The 26778-nt window shown below is 48.4% G+C and overlaps 2 protein-coding genes across 5 annotated transcripts; both read right to left on the reverse strand.

The window, feature by feature from the left end:
* Positions 1 to 21633: 21633 nt before the first annotated feature.
* On the reverse strand, positions 21634 to 23232 carry LOC101781049 (peroxidase 2). Its single transcript, XM_004961954.2, has 3 exons — positions 22580 to 23232; positions 22294 to 22456; positions 21634 to 22181 (listed from the first exon to the last, which is right to left on the reverse strand). Exons 1-3 carry the CDS (start codon positions 23036 to 23038, stop codon positions 21829 to 21831), a joined length of 975 nt encoding a protein of 324 aa, XP_004962011.1. The 5' UTR covers positions 23039 to 23232; the 3' UTR covers positions 21634 to 21828.
* An 816-nt stretch (positions 23233 to 24048) lies between these two features.
* LOC101781451 lies at positions 24049 to 26730 on the reverse strand. Of its 4 annotated transcripts, XM_022824904.1 has the most exons (5): positions 26616 to 26730; positions 26414 to 26494; positions 25839 to 25885; positions 24733 to 25243; positions 24049 to 24485 (listed from the first exon to the last, which is right to left on the reverse strand). In XM_022824904.1, exons 4-5 carry the CDS (start codon positions 25129 to 25131, stop codon positions 24324 to 24326), a joined length of 561 nt encoding a protein of 186 aa, XP_022680639.1. In that variant the 5' UTR covers positions 25132 to 25243; positions 25839 to 25885; positions 26414 to 26494; positions 26616 to 26730; the 3' UTR covers positions 24049 to 24323. The 4 variants fall into 4 exon arrangements, with proteins under 4 accessions (XP_022680639.1, XP_004962018.1, XP_022680640.1 ...); XM_004961961.3 differs by having other exon boundaries at positions 24733 to 25190; positions 26414 to 26716; XM_022824905.1 differs by having other exon boundaries at positions 24733 to 25300; positions 26414 to 26715.
* Between the last annotated feature and the right edge of the window lie 48 nt (positions 26731 to 26778).

Here is a 26778-nt window from a genome sequence, read left to right on the forward strand (position 1 = left end):
AAATTTTGTGAAAACCCCTCCAAAAACCCTATCCTCGTGCGCCACCACGTTCCCAACCCACTGCCAATGCGCGGTAACCACCTTACCGTGTCACACCACGCCACGTGCATCCTCAACGTTCGTGCAGGCCCGCCTGCCTATGCACACCGTCGACGGGATAGCACAGTGCGCCCCTTCGCCCAATGACCCACCGGCGTTATCTTATCCCCTGGCTCCGCATCCTCTTTGCCCTATCCGCGCGCCAAGCACCCATGCACCCATGAACGCCACCGCCACCACATCACCGCCAGTCACCGGCACTCGCAGCTCGGCCTATCACCACCCCTGAGGCGACAACACGAGCTCAACAGCCAGCCAACCAGCGTGCCCGACCAACGAAATCCGCAACTTCCGCAATGTCGCCCGGCCAAATGTCGGAGACCACCCGCGCAAGCACCACGCCATCACCGGCCAGTCCGCGCTCGCGAAGCTCTAGGCCCGTCACTTGCCACCTCTCTTCCCTCCCCCAGTCGCCTTGCATTATCGAGGCACCCCTCTCGCACCCCCTTACACTCTCCCGGCCTATAAAAGCCATTAAACAGCTTGCTGGTGCACGTCCCCTTGCCGCCCCTCTCTGCTAGAGTGCCACCGTGACCCTTACCGTGAAGCACCCCCTCCCGAGCCTCGCCGCCGCCCACCAAGCTCGCCTGAGCACCACACGCACCCACGTGCAGCTCACCGAGCCCCCGCCGAGCCCTCTCCGCCGCTGACCTCGCTGAAGAAGAAGCTCCTCCTTCGCCGACCAAGCCCAGCCACGAACAGCCACCTCCAGCCAACCTCCACCCTCGATTCCTTCATCCCGCAGGCCCTAGGTGAGCTCCTCCCCGCGCCCAAGCCATCCTTTCCACCTCTAGCGCCGCCGCTCGCCGGCGATTTCGCCGGAATCGCCGCCGGTGTGCACAAGGACCACATTGCGAATCGTAGTTTCTTTTTAGGATCCTCTGCGTAAGATTCCAGGACCTATATGTGAAGTTTTAAAACTTTTGAGGGCCCCCGCGTAAAACGTTTTATCCTTTTTCTGTTTTAAATGGTTTAAATCGGCTGAAACTTTGAAAATGTGTAGAAAAATGATAAAAATGCAAAACCAACTTTGTTAGACTCCATGTGTTGTGTAGTTTCAAGAAAAAATAATTTTGACCAGGTTACTATTGTAGATTTTCTTCTAGAATTTATTTTGTGATTAAGCCTTTAAATGCCCTATAAATCACACAAAAATGGTAAAAATATGAATCCACCTCTATTAGTTTACTTGTGTCATGCTTGTTCTAGATATGATTTTTGTGAGACTAGTTTAGGTGTTGAACACACTGATTTAAGGCAAACCTTGTTATGCTAGGCTAGATCTTGTTATTAACACTAAAAATGGAAGGAAATAGATAAAAACTGTGAAACCACCTTTGTTGAGTTCCTGATACCATTATTTCCCTAGGATATACTGGTTTTTGTTTGATGCATGTTTTACCTTGCTCAAACAAATGCATGTAGTTAAATACACTTAACATATGATAATTTGAGTTGTCTAAAAAAATTTCAAAAATAAGATAACTTTCCAAATGAACCTTGAGCAACCCTAAGCTGACCCCACCTTTCTTTGTGAAATATAAATTTCTAAAACCTTATATGTGTACACAATCACCATCTCAGCCACAACAACAGTACCAACAACCACCAAGGCAGTGGGTGGTTAGGCCGGCCACCAATGTGCCTCGTCTACCAGCACCGGGAAATGTTCGTGGCATTACCGGCCCTCCAAATCAGCAGTCTTGCTTTAACTGTGGAAGGACTGGACACTTTGCCCGAGATTGCCATTTTCCACGGCAAAACTAGCAGATCCCAGCACTTCCTGCACCAAATCAAGCCCAAGGTTCTAGTTCAAGATTTGTGAAGAAGTTCCTGAACACCAGAACTGCAAATATCAACTATATGAATGTGGAGGAACTGACAGAAGAGGAACCCGTACTGGCTGGTATGTTCACTCTCGAAACTCATCAAGCCTTTGTTCTGTTTGATTCTGGTGCTTCACATATTTTTATTAGTAAAGCTTTTGTTCAAAAGTATCACTTGCCAATTGGGATATCAGATCATCGGTATATAATTCATGCCCCTGTTGCTACCTTAGTTACCAATCAAGTAGTGCAACAAGCCTCTTTAGATTTAAATGGTGTTAAGTTCCCTACAAATCTTTTGGTTTTGGACAATCAAGGAATAGATGTCATCTTAGGCATGAATTGGATGAAGTTCTATAAGGCTCTTATTGATGTTCCATCAAGAACACTTCACTTGAAAACCTTTGAAGATAAATCCCTTGAAGTTCAGTTGCCTGATCAGCAAACAATCAAGGGAATGGTAAACAAGATACAGGCAATTAAGTTAGAATCAATTCCGGTGGTATGCAAATTTTCGGATGCCTTTCCAAATGATCTTCCCGGTATGCCACCAGATCGGAATGTTGAGTTTATTATTGAACTTGAGCCTTGGACTGCACCAATATCAAGAAGACCTCATCGCATGCCTCCAAAAGAGTTAGCATTGTTAAAAGAACAACTCCAAGAGTTGTTGGATAAAGGATATATCCGATCAAATTCTTCACCTTGGGGTTATCCTGCTTTATTCGTCAAGAAGAAAGACCAAACTTTGAGGTTATGTGTGGACTATCGGCCCTTGAATGCAGTTACAATCAAAAATAAGTATCTTGTCCCCAGGATTGATCTTCTCTTTGATCAATTAGCTAGTGCTAAGGTTTTCTCAAAGATTGATCTGAGGTCTGGGTATCATCAAATCAACATTCGAGCATCAGATATACCCAAGACAGCATTCTCCACTCGATATGGATTGTTCCAGTATTTGGTTATGTCCTTTGGACTAACCAATGCTCCTGCGCACAACATGTATTTAATGAACTCTGTTTCATGCTAGAGTTAGACAAGTTCGTGGTTGTTTTTGTCGATGATATTCTGATCTACTCAAAGAATGAAAAGGAGCATGCAGAACATCTTCGGATAGTTCTCAATCGACTTAGGGAACATCAGTTGTATGCCAAATTCAAGAAGTGTGCATTTTGGATTAAGGAAGTTCCATTCCTAGGACATACTCTATCAGCTGAAGGTGTTGTTGTAGATCCAAGCAAAGTAAAAGATGTATTAGATTGGAAACCTCCAAACACGGTGCATAAAGTTAGAAGTTTCCTAGGGATGGCCGGATATTATCGACGCTTCATTCCAAATTTTTCAAGAATAGCCAAGCCAATTACGCAGTTACTGAAGAAGGAAACTAAGTTTGTATGGACTCTTGAGTACAATGAAGCTTTTGAGCCTTTAAAGAAACTACCAACTACCGCTCCAGTTCTATTACAACCAGATGTGGAGAAGCCTTTTGATATTTATTGCGATGCATTTGGCATAGGCTTAGGTTGTGTTTTGATGCAAGAAGGCTGAGTTGTTGCTTATGCTTCTCGGCAGTTAAAGCAACATGAAGAGCATTATCCAATCCATGATTTGGTGCTCGCTGTTGTGGTTCATGCACTCAAGATCTGGTGACACTAATTATTGGGAAATTTGTGCCGTATCTATACCGGATATGTTTGCAAGCTTGGATGAGCGCAGCAGGAATTGGGTACTAGCTCGAATTCTGACTGTAACACCCGACGGCAAGGTTAAATTCAAACACCCCTCAACAGAGCTAATTTACGAGAGGTTGGAACACCTCACCACGGCGCAAAAGAAGGGTCTTTTCAGGCCCGACAGGGAGAAAGATTAGCTAACCACCGCGATTGGAACCGTGGAGCACTCTGGGCGTGTTCGAGGGATGTCATCAACATTGCCCAGGGGCAAAGGATTCCCCAACGACCAAGCAAGCTACAGGAAGTACGACCGTTATAAGAAAAACCTTGAAGAGAAGATGAGAGAAATCACCAAGCTGGAGTTCTTAGAGTTCATGGCCAATGATGGGATAAGCCAAATGATGGCTGACCTGACAGTATCCGATGGTCAACGATAGGCAGAACCAACCATGCTACTTGCCCAAATAGGATTCGTTGCTCCGAGTAGTGCTGGCTCTACTGCAAACGTAAGGTATCCCGTTGACGACATACAAGTGGATACACCATGCAGGTTGGTTAACCATATGGAAGGAAACAAAATAAGTTTCGAGAGGTCGCAACCAGCATGGCAGTAACAGGTTGTGTTCGCAAAAGCACCACCGCCAAAATACGTCTAGGTGCAAATTGTTACGGTGTTGGATGAGTCGTGCGAGATAGACAACCCTACTGATGAGGGGATTGAGGTTCTTGGTGATGCGATGAACCAATACATACTATGGAATCACCGAGATATTGTTCTGAATGCATCGCCAGAAACCTCATGGTCGAGCCAAGAACTACCCCTTCCAGATTCAAATATTAGCACGGAGCAGCCGAAGCTATCACATGTGCAGGGAGCTAACAACGAGGATGAGTAGCCAATGCTATCACATGTCCGAGAAGCTCTCAATGAGGACGATGGAACATCACCACTACAAGGCGATGAACGCATAGCTGATTTAGAAGTTAATGATCCAACATCGCCTTCGCCAACATCTCCACCTCCCAAGAGGCTAGCAGTACCTCATATGGTTAGCATATATGAAAAGGCTCCATCAGCAGACATCGACAAGTTTTTAAACGTATTGAAGAAGAAGGCTTCATCTTCCAGTGAAAAATCTGTAACTCGCAGCGCCTCTCGGCAAAAGGAAAAGGATCCAAACCTCAATTTCTTTGCGTCAGATGATGTCCCAATGGATTATGAGCATGGCAAACCATTCTTGTATCGGTGGAATCTACTGGAGGGCCCATGAGAACTGAATAAGCTGCATGGATGGATCATGAATGCAATGAAGCAAGGCATTCGAGCTATCACCGCGCATGTCCCAACTATGGTTTTCCTTGGCGTTCTCCCATACCAGATTGTGATCGATTTCGAGGAGTTGCACAGACTTTACTGTTGACAACACCTCGACGTGAATCTCATTTCCGTATGGTGCTTGTAAGTCCACATGTACTGCATACATGAGTTTTAAATACATACGTATTTTATTCAAGTACCTGAGCAACCTATTCCGCAGTATGCAATGGAGGGAGGAAGAATTGACGCATGGCAAGTTCAAGACAGCGTACCTTGACCCAGCACAAATAAGCGAGCCAAAGCACAAGCTCAAAATGATGGAACGATCAAAGCACAAATAGAAGCAACAGAGACACAAGCGGAGAAAAATGCTATAAAAATAAAAGCCCATGGAGATGAAATGCACAAAGTGTCCATATACATTACAGAAGTAATGAATAAAAAGGATGACAAGGATTATATCATGGCTCCTTACAGTTTTGAGTAAGCTAGTTTTAACTACTATATATAGTGTTATTTAATATCATCTATAATATAAATTATTTTAATATAATGCAAAGACCACTAGATTTGCATCATTATTTTACCCAAGCTAGGAGAAGCAGTGATCCTCAACTCAGCCAGCTATCACAGAGATAGGTACAAGGATTTCATAGGCATTATACAAAAGTAAGACATTCCTCGGCAATACTTAAATGCATGTTGATATTCTATGCATCTAAGTTGTATTGCTAACTCTTATCTTTATATCCTCAAAGTGCGTACAAGCTTTACATACTAAAAGGCTAAATCCACAATGCAAAAAGGACGAAAGCTATGAAAATAATATATCATAGATTTGGAATAACATAAAAACTTGGTTTTTTTTCATATAATGTAGACTTGTCATTAATAACAACTCATCATTTTTCTATTTGTTTGCATTGCCACAAGCAACCTCCCGGTTCTATGCTATGCGGATATTACATGTGCGAGTTCATCAAAAACAATGGGAGGTACCGGACGAACCCTGAAGACGTAAGTCTCTTATACACTGCCATGTGCTAACTTCCTAATGGTAATACATCCTAATATTCATTAACTGTACACCTGCAGATGCCATCGACAATAACTATAGCAAGATCGAAGATAAACAAATCGACAACATTTGTACACCATAGGAGCTGATGATGAGGAAGCACCTGAACCCCCGACAGAAAATTGGATCGGCTGTGAAACCGAATTCGAATAATTCTGGTTTGGTGGAATCGGCTGAAAATATGCCGGTCCCCTGTATCCTTGAGGTATCCCACCAGCGAAGGAGTTGACAACGGCGTTGTACACCATATTTGAAAGTACCGGGGACTGATCAACGAAGGCGTGATAAACGGACTGTTGAACCATATCGGCCATTTTGGCCGAGTCCTCAGAAATCGTGATCTGGCGGAGAGCAGGAAACGGAGTCTTCTTGATAGTCTCCCCGCTTCTTGAGCGACTAAAAGACTGTAAGCAAGCTTTTCGGAACTGTGCCGTATGCTTATCCAGTTCTTCCTTCTGGTCATCCTTTAGATCTGCTTCCGTCACCTCGATGACGTTATCTTCGGAGACTTCAGCAGCTTTCGACATGATGGCGGTTGTACTGGTCCCACCGGGCGTGCCAAAAGTGTATTGGCGCTAGAAATCGGTCAACCGAATCCCAGCGTCTGACACACGACCCGGGAGAATCTGCTTAACTCCTGTTCGGGTGATTGCCTTGGTGCGGTTCGCGCGGCGTGCCAGCCAATCTGACATGTTGATTGGCAAGGAAGAATACGTGTCAGGTCCAGAAATTACGATCGGCTAAGTTTCCGATCTCGAGAGAGCTTATCAGCGAATCGGCCGATTTGCCGTAATAAAGAAATCGGCTATAAGGCAGCCGATCACTGTAGCCTTGTAGACAGAAAACTACTAGAGTAATCGACACAATGCTATAGCGACAACACTAGAAATAGATCTAATCGGCAATATATAAAATAGATGAATTTAATAGCAGAATGTAAAGAAAGCTGAGACCACCGATTCCTAGCTGGATAACTGGTGATAAAACTAGAAAGACAGGTAAAACCTATGATTCTAGTAAATATCGATAACTAGTGAATAAATCTAAACGAAACAACAGCGATACGCCCGAAGTTAAAGCTTAGAATGTATTCGGTAAACGGAACTTACAAGATTGGCCGGAGATCAAGTTGATGCAGCCCTACCAACCCGCACGAACTCGTGAAAAGAGAAAGTATTTGGCGAAGTCGCCTGCTTGAAAGTAAGTACGAGGAAAAAGTAGTTGGTTGTATTGATTTGTTGATGATTACAGATTTACAAAGGTAGCTATTTATAGCCCCATACAGATGACTTCTTAACCGACTAGAACTCTATCTCTAATTCAAACAGAAAACGAATATTTACAAGCACTATTCGTACTAGGTTGGTTATTATACGCTTCGTGGGCTGATCTCCCCTTCATCCTTCTATTCCTTTTCAAGCCCATACAGGCCCAATTATCCCAACCTCCTAATCGGCCGATTCCTTATCGGCAAAAGGCAACCGATCGGGCACCCGGCGCGTTCGATCCGAAGCGAGGCAGAAGTCATCGGCCGATCTCGCACTGTAGCACCATTCGGCCGATTCCCAACTGTACTTTTCCAGTTTCCTCTCTTCTTGGCGCCGATTTTACTAGTGACGAAATCTGGCGTCAACACATGCCCCCCAGTTTCGGAGTAAAACATAGTCTTTTACTTCGAAATTCTCTTCAACTTCTCCTCCGAAACAGCCGCAATGAAAATATCCTTCCGTTTCGCGGTCTTCCAGCTGATGATTGCAATCTTTTCGAAACGGGCACCCACGACAACCACTACTCCCGAAAAACTCGAAACGCCGGCGCGGTAAAAATTCCATGTTTACCCCTCTTCAGGCACCCTTTAAATAGCGGTTCACTCCGCACTTCATCTTCAAGCTCACGTCTTTCTTCCCCCGCGTGCGCACCTTCTCCTTCCCTCGGTACTTTTCCCTTGTCACCGAAGCTTCCTAGCGCCATCCTCCCGTTGCTTCTTCCCTTCCTCTCCAATGGCGGCTCCTTCTGGCAGCTCTCCAGCGCGCGATGCTCCAGAAGTAGCACCTCCGGCGGTAGTGGCGACGGCAGTTGCTCCATCAACAGAAGAAGGAGCTTCATCGGAGATCCCAATGGCGATCCCCATCACGGCCTCATCGTCCGCATCTACACCGGCGACCACGCCGACCACACGGAACTTCATCCCAGAGATTATTACCGAATCCTTCTTCTATCGGCAATGCATTTACTTTAGATCTGTTTCTTACCTTTTTACACCCCCCTTTCCTTTTTTAGGCGGTTAGGCATCGCATTACCATCCATCTTACGGGAAATCCCGGCCTTATTTGTCTCGGACCCATGGGGAACCCAGATCCGATAGAGCTTATCAATTTAGAAACCCACAGAATCCCCTTCAAACAATCCGGCATGGACCTGGATCACTGGTTGGGCACTTTTAGGTCCTGGCCGAATGAAACCCCAGGTTGGAGAGAGTGGTACCAACGGGTAGCCGCGTCGAAGAGTGTCTCATGGGACGAGCTCAAAATCGGTCAGTGTATCAACCTGTCCTTATCCTAGATGGAGAGAAACGAGCCGTTGGTAATAGCGGCTTCTTACTTTTGGTCTGATGCCCTTAATGCTTTCTTATTTGGTCACGGACCTATGACCCCAACACTGGCCGATGTGGTTCTGTTGACCGGCCTTGACATTTCTTCCCCGGACACACCTTTCCACCTTTTAGCCGCAACGTCACATCGGCTGGACACAAGGGGAATCGGCGGGTGGAAAGGATTCATCAGATGTAATAAAAGAGCGGGGTCTGTTGAGAATAGGGAGCACACGGCCTTCTTAATGATGTGGTTAGAAAAACACTTCTTTTGTGGAAGAGCCGCCGGCCCATCAACCAACACCCAGGATTTAGCCGAAGCACTGTCCAGAGGAAACCGTGTTCCCCTTGGGAAACACTTGCTAGGGGCGGCGTACCACATGCTCCACCAAATCGGCGTCAGACTATCCAAGGGAGAGCCGATCGGAAATCCAGGCGGACCCTGGTGGTTCATCAACCTATGGCTGAACCTCTATATGAGTGAGATCACTCAGCAGAGGGTGGACCGTATGATGTTCCCCAACATCGAATCGGCAGAAGATCCTACCGAACGTCGCCGATGTATGTCTTTTGGTGAAGTAGCATCGGCCTTTCCAGGTTGCACGTATTCTGCTACAAAAGTAGCCGAGTACTTCCGATGCTTTTATAACGGCTTTAATGAAGATGCAACCGTTTGGTTTCCTTATCGGCGGGATGACCCAATCTTTGAACTCCCAACCTGCTTCGATTCAATCACTGGCCGATTCGACGAAGAACTCAACGATGAGTTAATCAAGCCAGGAATCTTGCCAGCCAACTTCTTTTCGGGGAAAGATGCCCCCACGTACGAGTTCTACAACCCTTCTGTTGCAGCACGTCAATTCGGCATGGGTCAGCTGCCGATTCAAGTGTATTTTGCTGGCCGAGTCAAGTTCAGAGATGAGCTCACAACCGGTCTGGACTACAGTCGGGTACGGGACCGGATTCCGAACTCCAACACCATTGACCTGAACAACTGGATAGTAGCTCCCTTTGCTGTCCAGCCAATCAAACTCTGGTGGGCCGATTGGAAACAATTCCTCTTCTGCAATTCGGCATCGGCATACTGCAACCTCCTGGATCCAGCCAACATCGACCCGAATGCCGAGGTATCTTCCTTAGCCGATTTTTACTCCTCTTAACGCGACTGAATACTTATGGTTTTACTATTTCTTCAGGCCGAGAATCGTACTCCTCCAACACACAGCCGGAGTGGTCGGCTAATAGAGGGTCATCATCCATACACCTCCTACCCTCTCATCGGTTATGATGCTCCGTCCGTGGACGTGATTGCTGGCCGATCGAAACAAGTTCAGAAGAGAATCGCCAAGAAGACCAGTCGCCGAGTCCGAGCCCGTATAGAATCGGCGGATCCTCCTATGCTCGTATCGGCAGAGACTCCGGCTGCGCCACCCCCTCGGGCCACCAAAGATGACGATACCCAAGTCGTCGCACAAGCTGGGGCAGCCGCCGCGTCATTGTTGTTAGAGGCCGTTCAGGTAAACCTAAGTCTTATTCCTTCTGATTGTTGTTCTGATATTAATCCTTCTTATCTTAGACTGCATAGAGCATTCCCACGGACACACAACAATCGGCAGCAACCCAATTGGCCATCGACGCGCCCCCGCTTCCATCCGTTGAGGTATAGCACTATTTCACCGATTTTCCCTGGTATTTGCATAATATACTTATTCAACCTTCTAGCACAGGTCATCGGTACGCCAAGCGCTCCTCAACCAACGGTCTTCTCTCAGGGAGCTGGTCCAAGCACCGCGCCGATCATCGTGGAGTCTTCCTCTTCTGATGAACCCATGGTACAAGCCCCTGAGCAAGGCACAACGGCTTCCCAAATGCAACACAAAGAAATTCGCTTCAAAGTGGTAAGTTATCTTCCAGCTTTATTTAGCCGATTTGCTTCCACCATCAGCTGATTTATTTTTCCTCTTTATTATCTCCAGGAACAAGACACCCCTGACAACAGCCTCTTCTCTTTCGCGGTTGCCCTCTCCGACGATGAAGAAGTCGCTTCCCGCCAAGTTGCCTTGAGTTCCATCCCTCACGACGTCCGAGCCAAACTTACTAGTATCCGATCCCTTCTTCAAGGGGACATCGGCCGATTAGTAGAAGATGCCTCGCCGATTCGGCAACTTTTCGGTGACGTCAGCGGACGAGTACCAGAAGAGGCGGAGGAAGCCTTGGCGCCGGCGGCATTCATCGAGTCCATGAGGATCCCGGTCTTCAGATCCCTTCGTCATATGGCCGATCGCGCTAAGCTGGCCAAGACTCGTGAAGAGGAAGACGCGTTCAAACGTCAGGCTCAAGAGGCGCACCAGCGTATCCATTTTCTAGAGGACTCTCGCCCAGGGATCGTCGGTGAGATAGACCGCCTCAAACGCCGGAGGGCAGAGCTCGCCAAGGAAATGGAGCAAGTGACCAAGGCAATCAGTGCCGAAGAGAAAAGGCTCCAAGAACTCCCTTCTGTTATTGCCGATTTGAAACGGGAGAGGCAGCACTTGGCCCACGAGGCCCTGAAACTCCACCGCAGCGCATCAGAAGTCCCTGGATCGGCGGATGACGACCAACGGGTCCTGGATTCTGCCGATCAGATCCGGCGTCGGGCGATCGCGGCTATCGATACCCTTCTGGGTAATCTGTAAAGACACTGACTATTTGTACGAACCTTTAATAACTGCTTTGACCGTCCTTCGCGACGCCTCCTTTATTTATTGCCTTTCCTATTTCCGACGGGATGCACCCTTACCAAAATTTCCACGCCTCTTTTTCTTATAAGTACCGACCTAGACACTTCCTTCTGAGAGCACCAGATTGGCTTCGGTTTTATTCATCCATTCTCGTCGGCACGACCTTCTGTCATATCTTCGTCGACTTCCTCTTCCTCTGTCAACCAGGTGAAACCCTGCCCTTGATTCCCCTCTCTTTTTTTAGCTCTTGGGTAGAGGATGACCCTTTTTAATCTTTCCTTCCTTCAGCCTCGGCGTCTTAGCCCCGAGCTCGAACGCGCCATTGAGCTCATACACTCTGATGACCCGTTGTCGTCAGAGGATAAGGACCTGATCAGGGCTCATCGTGACGAACTTCAAGAACACATCACTGCGGAGGCCCGTGTGGTCTTGGACTTCCTGGAGAGCAACGGTCGCCGGCGACCTCCAACTGATAGGAGTCATCCGCTTCCCTCGCGAGTTGCCCTTGAAGACATGGCGGCAGGGACATCACGTCCGGCGGTGGACCGGAGCCACCCTCTCCCCCGTCAAGTCGAAGCGGAGGCTTCGATGAAGGAAATAGAAGAAGAGTACATACGTCTCATGATAGAGTTAGGCTGGACCGAGAGAGAGCGTAAGAAAAAGAATAATTAGTTATTGTATTTTTTGTTCTAAGGGCGACTTGTGTTTTGTCGGCCGTGTAATCTATCGCCCGTACCGAATGAATACATCGGCCGATTTGGACGACTATGTGTTTGAACCGTTTTGTATCGACTGTGTGTGATTGTATTACGGTCAATCCCTTATGCTCTGACCCATATACTAGGGTAGTATCTTTTTAAGTACCTTCTGTTCAGAGCCCTAGTAAATTCTTCTCCCTCAATTGTTTCCAAAATGTAAGCATTCCCTGGAGCACATCTGCCGATTTTATACGGCCCTTCCCATGTAGGAGACCATTTTCCGAATTTAGGATCTTTCGACCCAATCGGCAATACTAACTTCCATACCAAGTCCCCGGGGGAGAATTGTTTGACTTTGACCTTCTTATCGTACCACCTGGCTACTTTCTTTTTGTTCTCTTCAATGCTTATCAACGCTCTCAACCGCTGGCCAGCCAAGTCATCGAGTTCCCTCTTCATGAGCGACGAGTAGTCGTCGGCCGTTAATTGGTCCTGGAGCGAAATGCGCCTTGATCCCGCCCTTGCTTCCCATGGTAGTACTGCATCGTGACCGTACACCAACTGATAAGGGGATAACTTGGTGGCTCCATGACAAGCCATCCTGTACGCCCATAAGGCCTCAGTCAAACATAGATGCCACTTCTTTGGCTGCTCTTTGATTTTCCTTTTGATTAGCTTAATTATCCCTTTGTTAGAGGATTCGGCCTGACCATTGGCTTGGGCGTAATACGGAGAAGAATTCAACAATTTGATCCCCATATCGGTTGTAAACTCTTCGAATTCACCCGACGTGAACATTGTTCCCTGATCGGTCGTTATAGTCTAGGGAATGCCGAATCAGTAGACGATATGATCCCTTACGAAGACGGCCATGATAGCCGATGTCACGGCTCTTAACGGGATCGCCTCTACCCATTTGGTAAAGTAATCGGTAGCCACCAGAATAAACTTATGCCCTTTGCTTGATGGTGGGTAAATTTGGCCGATAAGGTCTATTCCCCATCCCCTGAACGGCCATGGCTTGATAATGGGATTCATGGCCGATGCGGGCGCACGTTGGACATTTCTGAACTTCTGACAATCCTGACAACCCTTATAATATTTGAAACAGTCTTCGAGGATCGTTGGCCAGTAGTACCCATTATTCCTGATCATCCACTTCATCTTATGGGCCGATTGGTATGCACCACATACCCCTTCATGGATTTCTCCCATTAGAGTCTTGGCCTCCTCTGTCCCAAGGCATTTGAGTAGAACACCATCGATCGTTTGGTAGAACAGGTCGTCTTCGAGCAGTACGTATTTAGTAGCATGAAAACGTACTCATCGTTCCACCTTTTTAGACAGATCTTTCAGGTAGTCGGCAATTTCTTTTCGCCAGTCATCGGCCGCGAGTTCTAGAGCCATAGCGCCTAGAATTGGCCGATATCCAGATGCGTGCTGGGCGAGCTTGTTGGCACCCTCATTGTGGTCCCTTGGGATGTGCTCGATTACTGCCGATCTAAATTCTTTTAAGAGCTGTAAGCAATCTTCGTAATAAATTCTTAATACGTCGTCTTTGCATTCGGACCTTCCGGTCAGTTGATCCACAATAAGCATGGAATCTCCGAAGACTTCAACAGATTCGGCCTTGACTTCTCTTAATAGTTGTAGGCCCTTCAATACAGCTCGGTACTCCGCTTGATTGTTAGTAGCGGTGGCTTCTATCGGCAGAGAAAAATCATAGCTTGCCCCCCGAGGCGATATGAGAACGATGCCGATTCCTGATCCGACCCCACATGACGACCCATCAAAATATAATGTCCAAGGTGCCGGCTCTATGAGGGCAATCTCCGGTCCGCAGTGTTGAGCGACGAAATCGGCCATGACCTGACCCTTGACGGCTTTTGCCGATTCATACCGCAGGTCGAACTCTGACAATGCTAAGATCCATTTGCCGATTCGTCCTTTCAAGATCGGCAGTGATAGCATGTATTTTACTACGTCGTCTTTGCACACGACCACGTATTCTGCCGACAGTAGATAGTGCCTGAGTTTGGTGCATGAGAAGTAAAGACATAGGCACAAACGCTCCACCGGAGGATATCTTGTTTCAGCGTCCAGAAGTCTTCTACTGACATAATAAATTACTCGTTCCTTGCCTTCGAACTCCTGGACTAGAGCCGACCCAATAGCTTTTTCATCGGCTGATAAGTATAGCTTAAACGGCTTACCAGTTTGAGGAGGAACCAATACCGGTGGTGAGATCAAGTATTGCTTGATATCTTCCAATGCTTTGCGCTGCTCCTCCCCCCATATAAATTTCTGGTCAGGCTTTAACTTCAACAATGGTGTGAACGCCTGAATCCGCCCAGATAGATTAGATATGAATCTTCTGATGAAATTCACCTTGCCGATTAAAGACTGCAATTCGGTTTTGTTCTGCGGGGCCACGACTTTGTTGATGGCCGCTATGGTCTTCCGATTGATTTCTATCCCTTGTTCATGCACCATGAACCCTAAGAATTGTCCGGCGGATACGCCGAAAGCACATTTATTGGGGTTCATCTTAAGCCCGTGTTTCTTGGTGCACTCTAGTACTCTTCGCAAATCGGCCAGATGCTCTTCATGTCCTTTGGACTTGACTACGACGTCGTCGATGTAGATTTCTACCAGAATGCCGATAAGTTTGTGAAATATGTAGTTCATGGCTCTCTGATACATGGCACCGGCGTTCTTCAAGCCAAAAGTCATCACCACCCACTCGAATAGACCAAGGTGGCCCGGGCATCTGAAGGCCGTTTTGGATATATCCTCTTCGACCATAAGTATCTGATTGTATCCAGCGTTTCCGTCCATGAAACTGATAATCTTGTGCCCCGCGGCAGCGTCGATCAGCACATCGGCCGTTGGCATGGGGTAACCATCCATCGGTGTGGCCTGATTAAGATTCCTGAAATCAACGCAAACACGTAGCTTTCCGTTCTTTTTGTATACTGGTACAATGTTGGAGATCCACTCGGCATAACGGCATTGCCGAATAAATTTCGCTTCGATTAGCCGAGTTATTTCGGCTTTTATGTCTGGTAGAATCTTGGGATTGCAGCGCCGTGCAGGCTGTTGGTACGGCCGATACCCTGGTTTTATAGGTAGCCGATGTTCAACAATAGATCGATCTAAACCGGGCATCTCATGATACTCCCAAGCAAAACAATCCTTAAATTCTCTTAACAAATTTGTCAATTTACATTTGTATTCTGGGTCTAAATTTGCACTAATATAAGTCGGCCTTGGTTTGGTACCATCGCCCAAGTCTATCATTTCTAGTGAATCGGCCGACGTGAACCCGTGCCCTAACTTCCCATCTTCTCGGGCGGATTGATCCATCTATTCTGAGCCTTCAGAGCCGACTGCTCGGATCGGCTGCAGGCCAAAATCGGTGACCTTCAGGAAATCGATCTCCCATACTCTGCCGCATATGCACCTGACGGTTTCGCAGCTCCACTGCTGCGTGTCGGCTGCCGCGATGCTGTATGCGGAATCAGCGTTGACTACCTCGATGTTATCGCCGACCCATTGTACAAGACATTGATGCATTGTTGATGGGATGCAGCAATTTGCGTGTATCAATTCCCGGCCGAGTAGCATATTGTAGGACCCCTTGCCATTAATAACAAAGAAAGTGGTGGGAAGGGTCTTACTGCCGATGGTGAGGTCAACGCAGAGAGCACCGCGAGCGTTTGACACGTCGCCTTCGAAGTCCTTGAGCATCATGTTCGTCTTGGTCAAGTCGTCGTCGCTTTTTCCAAGCTTCCGGAGCACGGCGTATGGCATGATGTTGACCGCAGCTCCTCCGTCTACCATCAATCTAGTGAGGGGGCGGCCGTCAACATGCCCTTTAAGGAATAGTGCTTTCAGATGTTGTCGTTTGTCATCTTCGGGCTTCTCGAACGTGGCCATCATTGGTTCCAACGCCAACTGTGCCGTCTGTTCTTCTATCGCCGATATATCCTGTTGATCGGCGGGAGTCATGAATTCCATCGGCAGTATGAAAACCATGCCGATATCGGCTGCCGATTCATCACCCGCCGATTCGTCGTCCCCTTTGTCGTTTCTTTTGGGGCGCCACACCCGAGGCCTTCCTTCCTTCTTGTCCGTCGTGCTCTGTTGTTCCTCTTCCTGCTGTTCTCATTGGCGGAGACGTTGGATTCTTCATTTTTGAGACTTGGTCAATCCATCAGGACACCACCTGGGGTTTATTGGTTTGCCCCCTGACTCGGCGCGTTCCCACTCCGGTTCGCATCCTAACGGGTTTTCGTCTGTCACCCGAGCATCGGCCATCTCTTCGAGCCGACTGTGAACGTTGGCCTTGTTTTCTGACCGGTCATGTCGATCAGTTCTGCCCCCTGCCTGTCATGGCGTCTATCTTCCGACCGATCATATCGGTCACTTCTGCCCCCCAGCCGATCACGCACGGGAGGGCGCTGGTCATCTTGGTTGCGCCAATTCCTGCTGATCGGTTCTGGCCTTCCGTCTCTGGAGCGAGACCTGTTGAACGGCCGATTGCCACGATATGGGCCATTGCATTCTGGGCAATTATCGGCCGAAGGTAGCCTGAGGTTGTTTTCCCAACAGTGGATGAAGAACGGGCATCTCCAGTGATCTTCGTGCCGTCGCATCGCTTCTTCCCAGGATCTTGAGCGTTCATGCTGACGTTGGTATTTCTGGAGCAGGAACTGGGAAGTAATGCGTGGCTCTTTCGATTCGCCATCGTCGTCCTCCATACGCCGCTTCCCCTTGACATCTTCAGGCGTAGCTTGATTTCTGGGGTCAACGGCACCATTCTTTTTAGCCGACTCGGACGTCAGCACCTTTGTTTGGAGTGAATTCTTCCCCGTATCAACCATGTTGGTGGGAAAGGGGTGCTGGTCGATCTTCATTGGTTTGGCCGATTTTGTCGGCACGTCAAATTTAAGCCTGCCTTGCTCAATGGCTGACTGTATCTGCTGCCTGAAGATTTTGCACTCATTAGTATCATGGGATGTGGCGTTGTGCCACTTGCAATATTTCATCTTTTTCAGTTGTTCGGCAGAAGGTATTGTATGATAGGGCGAGAGTTTGATCTGCCCTTCCTGGAGGAGAAGGTCGAAGATTTTATCGGCCTTTGTTGTGTCAAAACCGAATGCTTCTGGCTCCTTTTTACCGAACGGGCATGATATTGGCTTCTTTCCCTTGACCCATTCCGCAAGCCCGACCTCAACGTCTTCCTCGTCCTCCATCTCTTCCAGGAATGCCACTTTCTTCTGGAAATTCCTTCGTGGGTCGAAAGGACGTACCTCCTATCTAGACAATCGGTGGACAATTTGGCTTAAACTCTCGAACTCCTGTGAGGCGTATTTTTCTTTGATGTGGGGCACAAGGCCTTGAAAAGCTATATCGGCCAACTGCGCGTCATTTAGAGCCAGGGAATAGCACTTGTTCCTGATTTCCTGAAACCTCTGTACATATGAGGATATCGGCTCGTCACTTCTCTGCCGGAGGCTGGTCAAATCGGACAGCTTCATCTCATGCACCCCGGCGTAGAAGTATTTGTGGAACTGTCTTTCTAAATTGGCCCATGTGATAATCAAGTTTGGCAGCAATGTCGTGAACCACTGAAAAGCCGAACCAGACAAAGATGATGAGAACAACCGTACCCGTAGAGCATCCTGCGTAGCTGCCTCTCCGCATTGGATGATGAATCTGTTCACGTGCTCTACGGTTGAAGTGTCATCCATCCCCAAAAACTTGGTGAAGTCAGGAACTTTATACCGATGGGGAAACGGCAATAGGTCATATGTCGACGGGTATGGTGTCCTATAGGTGTAAGTTTGTACCTTCGGCTTTAAGCCGAATTGTTCTTGAATCACTTCTGCAATACGTGCCGACCAATCTGGCTGTTGCTGGTGAACCGTTGGCTGAGGTATTGGCACGTGTTGGTATACCGGAGGTGGAGTAGCTTGATGCTGAGTGAAAGCAGGTGGCATCTGAGTAAAAGCCGGCTGTGTATTGAAAATCGGATGTTTGAATGAGCCACTTGTTTCATCATACAACATGAGCTCTACTGTTTTATTCATCTCTGGTGCAACAGGCTGGTATGGCGGCACGGTCGGCCGAATGGCCGCTTGGAAAGATGCCTGGAATGGAGGGTTTCCTTGACTGGCCGATTGATTCTGACCGGCCGTGGCTGATGGTGCCCCCCAAGGTGATGGGCTACCTGGAGGGAATGGTGCAGAAGACAGTTGGATGGAGTTATACCCCATAGGAGCTGATGATGAGGAAGCACCTGAACCCCCGACAGAAAATTGGATCGGCTGTGAAACCGAATTCGAATAATTCTGGTTTGGTGGAATCGGCTGAAAATATGCCGGTCCCCTGTATCCTTGAGGTATCCCACCAGCGAAGGAGTTGACAACGGCGTTGTACACCATATTTGAAAGTACCGGGGACTGATCAACGAAGGCGTGATAAACGGACTGTTGAACCATATCGGCCATTTTGGCCGAGTCCTCAGAAATCGTGATCTGGCGGAGAGCGGGAAACGGAGTCTTCTTGATAGTCTCCCCGCTTCTGGAGCGACTGAAAGACTGTAAGCAAGCTTTTCGGAACTGTGCCGTATGCTTATCCAGTTCTTCCTTCTGGTCGTCCTTTAGATCTGCTTCTGTCACCTCGATGACGTTATCTTCGGAGACTTCAGCAGCTTTCGACATGATGGCGGTTGTACTGGTCCCACCGGGCGTGCCAAAAGTGTATTGGCGCTAGAAATCGGTCAACCAAATCCCAGCGTCTGACACACGACCCGGGAGAATCTGCTTAACTCCTGTTCGGGTGATTGCCCTGGTGCGGTTCGCGCGGCGTGCCAGCCAATCTGACCTGTTGATTGGCAAGGAAGAATACGTGTCAGGTCCAGAAATTACGATCGGCTAAGTTTCCGATCTCGAGAGAGCTTATCAGCGAATCGGCCGATTTGCCGTAATAAAGAAATCGGCTATAAGGCAGCCGATCACTGTAGCCTTGTAGATAGAAAACTACTAGAGTAATCGACACAATGCTATAGCGACAACACTAGAAATAGATCTAATCGGCAATATATAAAATAGATGAATTTAATAGCAGAATGTAAAGAAAGCCGAGACCACCGATTCCTAGCTGGATAACTGGTGATAAAACTAGAAAGACAGGTAAAACCTATGATTCTAGTAAATATCGATAACTAGTGAATAAATCTAAACGAAACAACAGCGATACGCCCGAAGTTAAAGCTTAGAATGTATTCGGTAAACGGAACTTACAAGATTGGCCGGAGATCAAGTTGATGCAGCCCTACCAACCCGCACGAACTCGTGAAAAGAGAAAGTATTTGGCGAAGTCGCCTGCTTGAAAGTAAGTACGAGGAAAAAGTAGTTGGTTGTATTGATTTGTTGATGATTACAGATTTACAAAGGTAGCTATTTATAGCCCCATACAGATGACTTCTTAACCGACTAGAACTCTATCTCTAATTCAAACAGAAAACGAATATTTACAAGCACTATTCGTACTAGGTTGGTTATTATACGCTTCGTGGGCTGATCTCCCCTTCATCCTTCTATTCCTTTTCAAGCCCATACAGGCCCAATTATCCCAACCTCCTAATCGGCCGATTCCTTATCGGCAAAAGGCAACCGATCGGGCACCCGGCGCGTTTGATCCGAAGCGAGGCAGAAGTCATCGGCCGATCTCGCACTGTAGCACCATTCAGCCGATTCCCAACTGTACTTTTCCAGTTTCCTCTCTTCTTGGCGCCGATTTTACTAGTGACGAAATCTGGCGTCAACAGATTTTTAATAATATGAATTATATATTATGTACGATGCAGTTTTTAATAATGTGCATTATTTATTATTCAAGTTTGTTGTTACGTGGTTGGAAATACATATTTCAATTTGACGATGGCGGGAAATAAATTTATAAATAACTCACGGGAAATAATATATTGAATACATATTCCTGGCGGGCGGTATAAGCAACTGCCAACACAAAAACCATCCGTGCTGGCAGGTGGGTAACGTCACCCGCCAGCAGAGAGCATTCTGTGCTAGCGGGCGAGCACCCACCAGCACAGATAGCATTTGTGCTGGCTTAAGGTTGCTGGTGGGTGCGATACCCGCCAGCACAAACATATTCTAGCCGCCAGCCCAAATGCTTTTTGGCGTAGTGTTCCAAATCCGTTGATGTCATGCGATCTCCAAAAGTATTACTCTACTTATAAAAAAATATATAATCGCTGAACTTGTCATAAATATGATATATTTAGAAATAGAAAGAGTATCTTAAATGGAAACTGAATGATACAGCCCTAAGAATACATGGTATCATGGTGTCGCTTAGGAATAACAAAATTAGCATATCGTTCCCTTAAACATGTGTATAACATGTGCATGGTTTTCAAAAGTTTGTTTTTATGCTCCAGCTATACCTTCATGGAGATACTACTACTTCTACCTCTCTCCTATTTAATTACTTGACGCGCCGGTAAAATATCACAGGGTGACACTTTTTGATCTATGATTTACAAGGTGTATTTCGTTTTAGTAAAACGAAACTTTTTCTAACAATTAAAATATGCATGAATAATGAGGTACAAAATTATAATAAACCTTTTCAAACAAACATAATAACATGAATCTTAATTTGTGTCACAAAAGTTATACATTAATACAACAATTATTGGTCAAAGTATTATCCGATAAAAATGAAAATGCACCTTATAAGGATAAGCGGAACAAGTAATAGAAAAAAATAATACTCTCTGCGCTATCCATTCAAGGCGTATTTGTTTTCATTATGTCTAAGAGCAGCCCCAATGTTGTTTTTCATTGATGCCTCAACAGATATTCACAGCATATTCCCTTGCAGGCGACGCTTGATTCAAAAATATGGCATCGAGACTTCCAAATCCATCGGTGCCGAGTGAATCAAATATTGCGAGTCCACGATAGAAGAGCCAGCATAGGTGGTTGCCGAATGAACATCACTTTTTATACCAAGTAAATATTTGGTAGGACGCATCCAAAAAGAGGGAGGTGATGCTTGTACACCACAAAATAAAGAAAAAGCAGGAACCGATGCTGGCTTGATGTTTCAAGCTTCGGTACCCTGACTTGCATGATGTGGATGCTCTAAGCCAAAAGAGATGAAGTAGGTAGCCTAATAAGGCAAAAGTGTCTTTGATGTTACTGTCGTATATATTGTCATATGTACGTGTTTTTAGAAAAACATCACAAAGTTCGTGTGTGCCACTAATCCAGATTTTGTTGGAATGGTATAGAGCTAATAAGCTATTTGCAAAAAAAGTATTAACTTGACCCTCTAACTATATATTTCAAACGGATTTTAAATTGGCCAACTCGATCAGTTTGAAACATAACCGTATGTTCGAATCTTGAAATTGCACACAACTCACTTTGTAGCAGTGATGCTAGGTTTTGTCTGCGGGTTTACATCTAGTGATCTAGGAGACTTATGCAGGGAACTTCTTTCTAGGAAATCCCACATAATTATGTAGGGGACCCATTATGCATATGCCAAAGAGATCAATAAAGTTGAGAGAAACTCTCGTTTGCATATGATCTTTCATAAAAAAATATATTATTCAATTTTCTTTAAATGGGCATACGACCCTTATAAGAACATTTCTACATTTGCTTTCGAAAACAGAAAAAAAAAAGGAACACCTTGTTGGTAAAAAAATGAGAAATTGAATAAAAAGAATGATTTGCACAAGCATCACATTTGTTTACAAAAAAAGGAATCAAATCCGAGTTTTTCAGTAGCCTTTGTTAACCCTCCGGCAGTTCTTCCTGATCTCCCCATCCTTCCCTGTCAGCGGGCTAATGTTTCCCATTTTAATCATGGACGCCGCGAAGTTCCTGAAGAAATCCTTTTGGTTGCTTGCGAACCGATGGACAATGGGAGCAGTGGTCGCCGCCGCGGCAGGGTCCGACAGCATAACCTGGTCTGACGGGAGCTGAGCGCGGCCCTCCAACAGGTTGCCGTAATACTTGTTGTCGAACCGGTTGGGTGTGACCTGGTCCAGGTTCTCCAGTGCACCTCTGGATTGGCCGGCCGTGCAGTTCTCCCTCGTGAACTGACACTGCACCTTACCGAATGTGTGCGCACCTGATCGCGAAGTACAAATTTAGTAAGGCCCATCGTACGCTACCAGAAATTTCTAGCAAGATTTGCACTGTATCTGCTGAAATGGTGTTGCTTGTGTGAGCACGTTAATTACCTTGGAGAGCGACGAGGTCAGCGTCGTCCAGGTTGACGTTTCTGAACTTCTCCTGGAGGACGTTCAGGGGGTCGAAGAAGTTGGGTAGGTTTCTGGCGCTCTGGATGTTGGTCGCCGTGCCGTCTCGCCGGCCGAGGAGCACCCTCCATCGTGGCCCTCCAGCCTGCAAGCAGTTCCATGGTTTCGTCAGTTAAGGAAAACTAACTAAGCCTTGAACAGCGTCGGGAAGCTAGTTATGATCGTTCTTCAATGGAAGAACTCAAGATATCTGGTGTCTGGTGCTTACGAGTTCGACGGAGATCTCAGCCGCGAGAGCAAGGATGTCGGCGCAGGAAACGATGCCTGGGCACGCTTCCTCCAGAGCGCTCTTGATGTCGTCGACCACCTCAAAGCCGCGCGCCGATTTGTTGTTGGCCGGCACAGTCTTCTCGGTCTTGATGGCCGGGAGGTCGTCGTCAAGGAGGAGCGAGCCGTCGCAGCCCTGAACGAAGCAGTCGTGGAAGTGGAGGCGGATGAGGCTTGCCGGGATGCGCGGGTCGGAGACCCTGGCGTCCTGGATCACGCGGCGGACGACGTCGTGGGCGCTGGGGCACGACGCGTCGTAGAACGTCGAGCTCAGCACCGAGCCGGCGCTACTAGGAGGGTTGCCGTGAGCGGCTCCGGCCAGGGCGAGCATGAGCAAGACGGCGCAGTGCGCCGCTAGCACCACCGCGGCAGATGAGGAGGAGGAGGAGGAAGCGGCCATGCGCGTGTACGTGTATATGGCTCCTGAGTTGCTGGCTATATATCTGATCGCTCAAGTGAGTTAGGAACCGGCAACTGACGCTGCTTGCTGCCTCTGGTGGTTCTTGCTGCTGACGGATGTAAGCTTGCAGAGGTGAAGGTGAGAGCTGGGTGCGAGTGGACGGCCGGATGCGGCAGGGTTTTATAGTCTCAACGAGCCATCGGCGCGCGGACTTTTTCGCTGGGGCGTGAACGGGATTGGAGTTGCGCGTTTGACATGTTCCTCGTACCGGAGCAATGTCAACCTGAATTAGCTATCAGTTTCCGTACAAGAAAGGTGACGACGGACGACGACGGCTGCGGCGCGCGCACCTTCTCCTTCGCACGCGGTTGCTGCGGGCACACTCTTCGCTAGATGGAGAGCGGTGGTACGTGGACGATGGCAGCCGCCCGCGGGGGAGACGAGGTCGTGGCGAGTGATTTGGTTTGCTGTGGGCAGGTGCGGGTGTTCGTTGCGCCTGCGCGCGGTGGGAAAGCGAGAGGTGCTCTCGATCAAATCCTTCGCCGCTTGTTCCAAGCAAGTAAAGTAGGTATACGTAACCGAAAGAAAAGTGCAGTGAGTGTACGGTGGTGCCAGTGGGGTCCGAGGTGTTGTGCACTTTGTGCTGATGATGCCGGTGGCGGTCGGCGACCAACCAGGCCTCTTCGGTTGCGAGGAAACGGCCAATGGAGTGGCCGGGTCAGGGAGAGGCGTGGAGGTCAATTCTGTTCCTGATCAGCACTTCAGTAGCCATGCCCATGCTTGCCGGTTCCGGAGCAGGACGTCGGAGCTTTCGTAGGGTTGGTGGTTGGCAACGCGAAAATGGCCCAACGGATGGGCCATCTACGGCCGATACTCTTCTTCTAGCCACGTTTACGCTTGTATTATAATCTAAACGAAAATTTTTTAGCTTCTCGCTTTTCACTTCTAGTAGTTCAACTCTCTGAAGCGATTTAATACATAAGCAAAAACCAGTAAAAATAAATAAAATATTTGATAGGATTCTCGTTTATTTCCACCGATAAGCCGCTTATAAGCGGAAACAAACGGGGTCTACATGGGCTAGCTGGCCTGAACTAATCCATTTGATTTTCCGGGACATGTACAAATTTACTAAAATCATGCGAAGCATTGGGCCATAGAAGCCTCATAGAAGCAGCCAGGCCCGTCGGCCCAGCACACCAATATTCAATTTTCCACAGGCTTGGCAAGCAATCAGCCAGCCTCTGTACAGACAGACTAGAGAAGAATAAGAGAACTAAAAAAATCATGGCGGCAGAAATGAACGAAGGTGCTCGTGGGGAGGCCAGCGCACGCCTTCCCTGGGGCACGGCGCGAGCGGCGCCGGCTGCGCGAGGAACGTCGGGTACCGGTGCCCGGGCATCAGCACCGTCAGGTCCGGCGCGGCCGCCACGGGGTCCTCGTCCACCTGCAACGCAACAAAAACCGGCGAGCAATTCAGGTTCCGCACGCCACGACACCTCGCTGTCCGCACTCGGACAGTGTACGTGTGTTACAGTACAGGTACATGGATACATCACTGTTACTGCAGCCACGAGCTTGAATGAAAGACAGGGCGTGTCGCTTTCCTCTGGCACGGTGCACGTGAACCGGACGCACGAGCAGTGGAGCACGAGAGAAGCAGAGGGGGAGCAGTGGCAATGCGGGTACTGTACCTTGGGCGAGTGGCCGACCTTGTCCGGCGACGCGTCGTGCTGGTGGTGCAGGCGAGCGGGGGGCAGACCCATGCGGCGGCGGCCGCCGCGGCCCTCGCCGCTGTCGTCGTCGGAGCGTGGGGAGGAGGACGAAGACGAGGAGGAAGAGGAGGCCAGGCCGGGTTTGATGAGGTGCTCGAAGATGGCCATGAGGAGGAACATGGAGACGAGGACGGCCGTGGCCGCGAAGCCGAAGGAGATGGCGCTGGCGTTGGTGGACGCGTCGGCGCCGCCCCTCATGGACGAGGCCGCCGCGGCGTCGTCCCTGGCGGCGACGCTGTCACCGGCGGGCTCCGAGGGGGTGCCGACGCCAGCCATCCCCACCCACGGCCTCGACCTCTGCCCCGCGAAGCTGCTCATGGCTGTCTAGCTGCTGCTGCTGCCGCCGCCGCGCCCGGTCCTTGGGCTCCTCCCGGTTCCTGCGATGCGCCGCGGAGGAGCTCGTGATCAGCGCGGCCCCCGTGGCTGGGCACTGGCAGAGGAAATGCAGGCATCAGAGGCGGTTGATGGCTCGATGCCGTCTTATCTCCTGGCCGTTAGCATGTGAGGCTCGTGAAAGACATATCACGTTCTACATGTGAAAGACTGAAGAGGTAAAATAAAACAAAAGTGAAAGCAAATGCAGCATGGTTTGTTGCTCCCGTTCCTGCTTGTTTCTTGTGGGCGGGAGTGGTTGGGATTGCCATTGTGGCGTGGCAATCCGAACCGGAACGGGGAACAGCGATGTCACAACACCACGCACGCACGCACGCATTCTGTGTTGGAACGATTTGCTATTCCAATGCTGCTCAGCCAGGGAAGTTTCAGAAAGACAACCAATACTCACACCGAAAACCCCACAATGCACCCTCGATCAGTTTACTTTTACTACCATTTTTCTCATCTTGTGCTATTCGGGACCCTAACTGTCATCAAGTGTAAAGCTGAAAAAGCACGGCAAAAAGGAAAACGGCAGAGAACAGTAGCCGCAGATAAACTGAGAAAGTCTGAAATCTGAACAAGTACAACACCACTCATTCTTGAAACTGATCCGTGGAGTACGTAAACTGCAGGCAAAGGAAGCTCACCTTTAGCGATACAACTTCCCTGCAGCAGCAAACCGAACCGCCTGAGCCTGCAGAGGACGAGCAAAATGGCCTGGTTCAGGTTCTCTTCTTAAATGGAAGGAGATCTGCCTGGGGCCATGGTGAAGGTGTGGAATTCAGGCATTGTGCAGGGGTCAAGAGGAAGAGGACGGGGAGCTGCAAAAGCGAAAGGTGGAAGAACAAAAAGAGCGCAGGGATGAGCTGCGACCTCGCACAGAAAACATGTGAGGCCTCAACAGTCGACGGGATGGCACTGGCAAAGTGGCAAGGATGCAAAAAAAAAAAAAGACGCTAAATCCTTCCTGATGAAATCTCTTCAGCCCATGCACGCAGTTGTGCCGGGAGCCGCGGAGGAGGGAATGATTCCAAAGGGTGGAAGGGAGAAAAGGCAAAGAAAGATGCAAACAAAGGAAAAGGGAGAAAAGCTAGCGCATGAAAAGGCGTGAAGTCTGGCCCCTTGTGTAGGATCCGATCAGATTTTGAGAGTCAGTGTCTGAAATTACATGCCAGCCAGGTCATTCAGGTCCTGCTGCTGCTGTAAATTGGCCCTCACTCACCTGACGCCTCACCTCCCCTCTCCTGCGGGAAATCATGGCCACATCTTGTCATCTTCACATCGGGAATGGTGCGGTGCCAGTCTGCAAGTGATTGCGAGCTCAGCTCAGACAGAATGGGCAATCTTATGTTTTCTGTGACAGCAACAAAGGAAAAGAAAAGGAGAGCGACAAGAGATGCTTCAGATAATTGCGAGTGACTGACGGAGCGAGCGTGAATGAGCAAGAGCGGAGGACAACGACAACGAGGCATGGCGTTTTGAGGCTCCGAGGCAAGCCGGGGCCCTATAGGGCCGGACAGCCCGGTGGATCATTCAAGAGTTGGGAGACCACACGGAAATAAACGACAGCGATCTAGAGTATGATCC

This window comes from Setaria italica, chromosome III (genome assembly GCF_000263155.2).
Source record: "Setaria italica strain Yugu1 chromosome III, Setaria_italica_v2.0, whole genome shotgun sequence".
NCBI classification, from domain to species: domain Eukaryota; kingdom Viridiplantae; phylum Streptophyta; class Magnoliopsida; order Poales; family Poaceae; genus Setaria; species Setaria italica.

Bases quoted from the DNA above. Each gene is read 5' to 3' on its own strand.
- LOC101781049 (XM_004961954.2), bottom strand. From the start codon at position 23,038: ATGGCCGCTTCCTCCTCCTCCTCCTCATCTGCCGCGGTGGTGCTAGCG. The intron at 22,457-22,579 runs GTAAGCACCAGA...AACTGCTTGCAG, and splicing joins CTGAGATCTCCGTCGAACTC to GCTGGAGGGCCACGATGGAG. The intron at 22,182-22,293 runs GTAATTAACGTG...CTTCGCGATCAG, and splicing joins TGACCTCGTCGCTCTCCAAG to GTGCGCACACATTCGGTAAG.
- LOC101781451 (XM_022824904.1), bottom strand. From the start codon at position 25,131: ATGAGCAGCTTCGCGGGGCAGAGGTCGAGGCCGTGGGTGGGGATGGCT. The intron at 24,486-24,732 runs GTACAGTACCCG...GTTGCGTTGCAG, and splicing joins AGGTCGGCCACTCGCCCAAG to GTGGACGAGGACCCCGTGGC.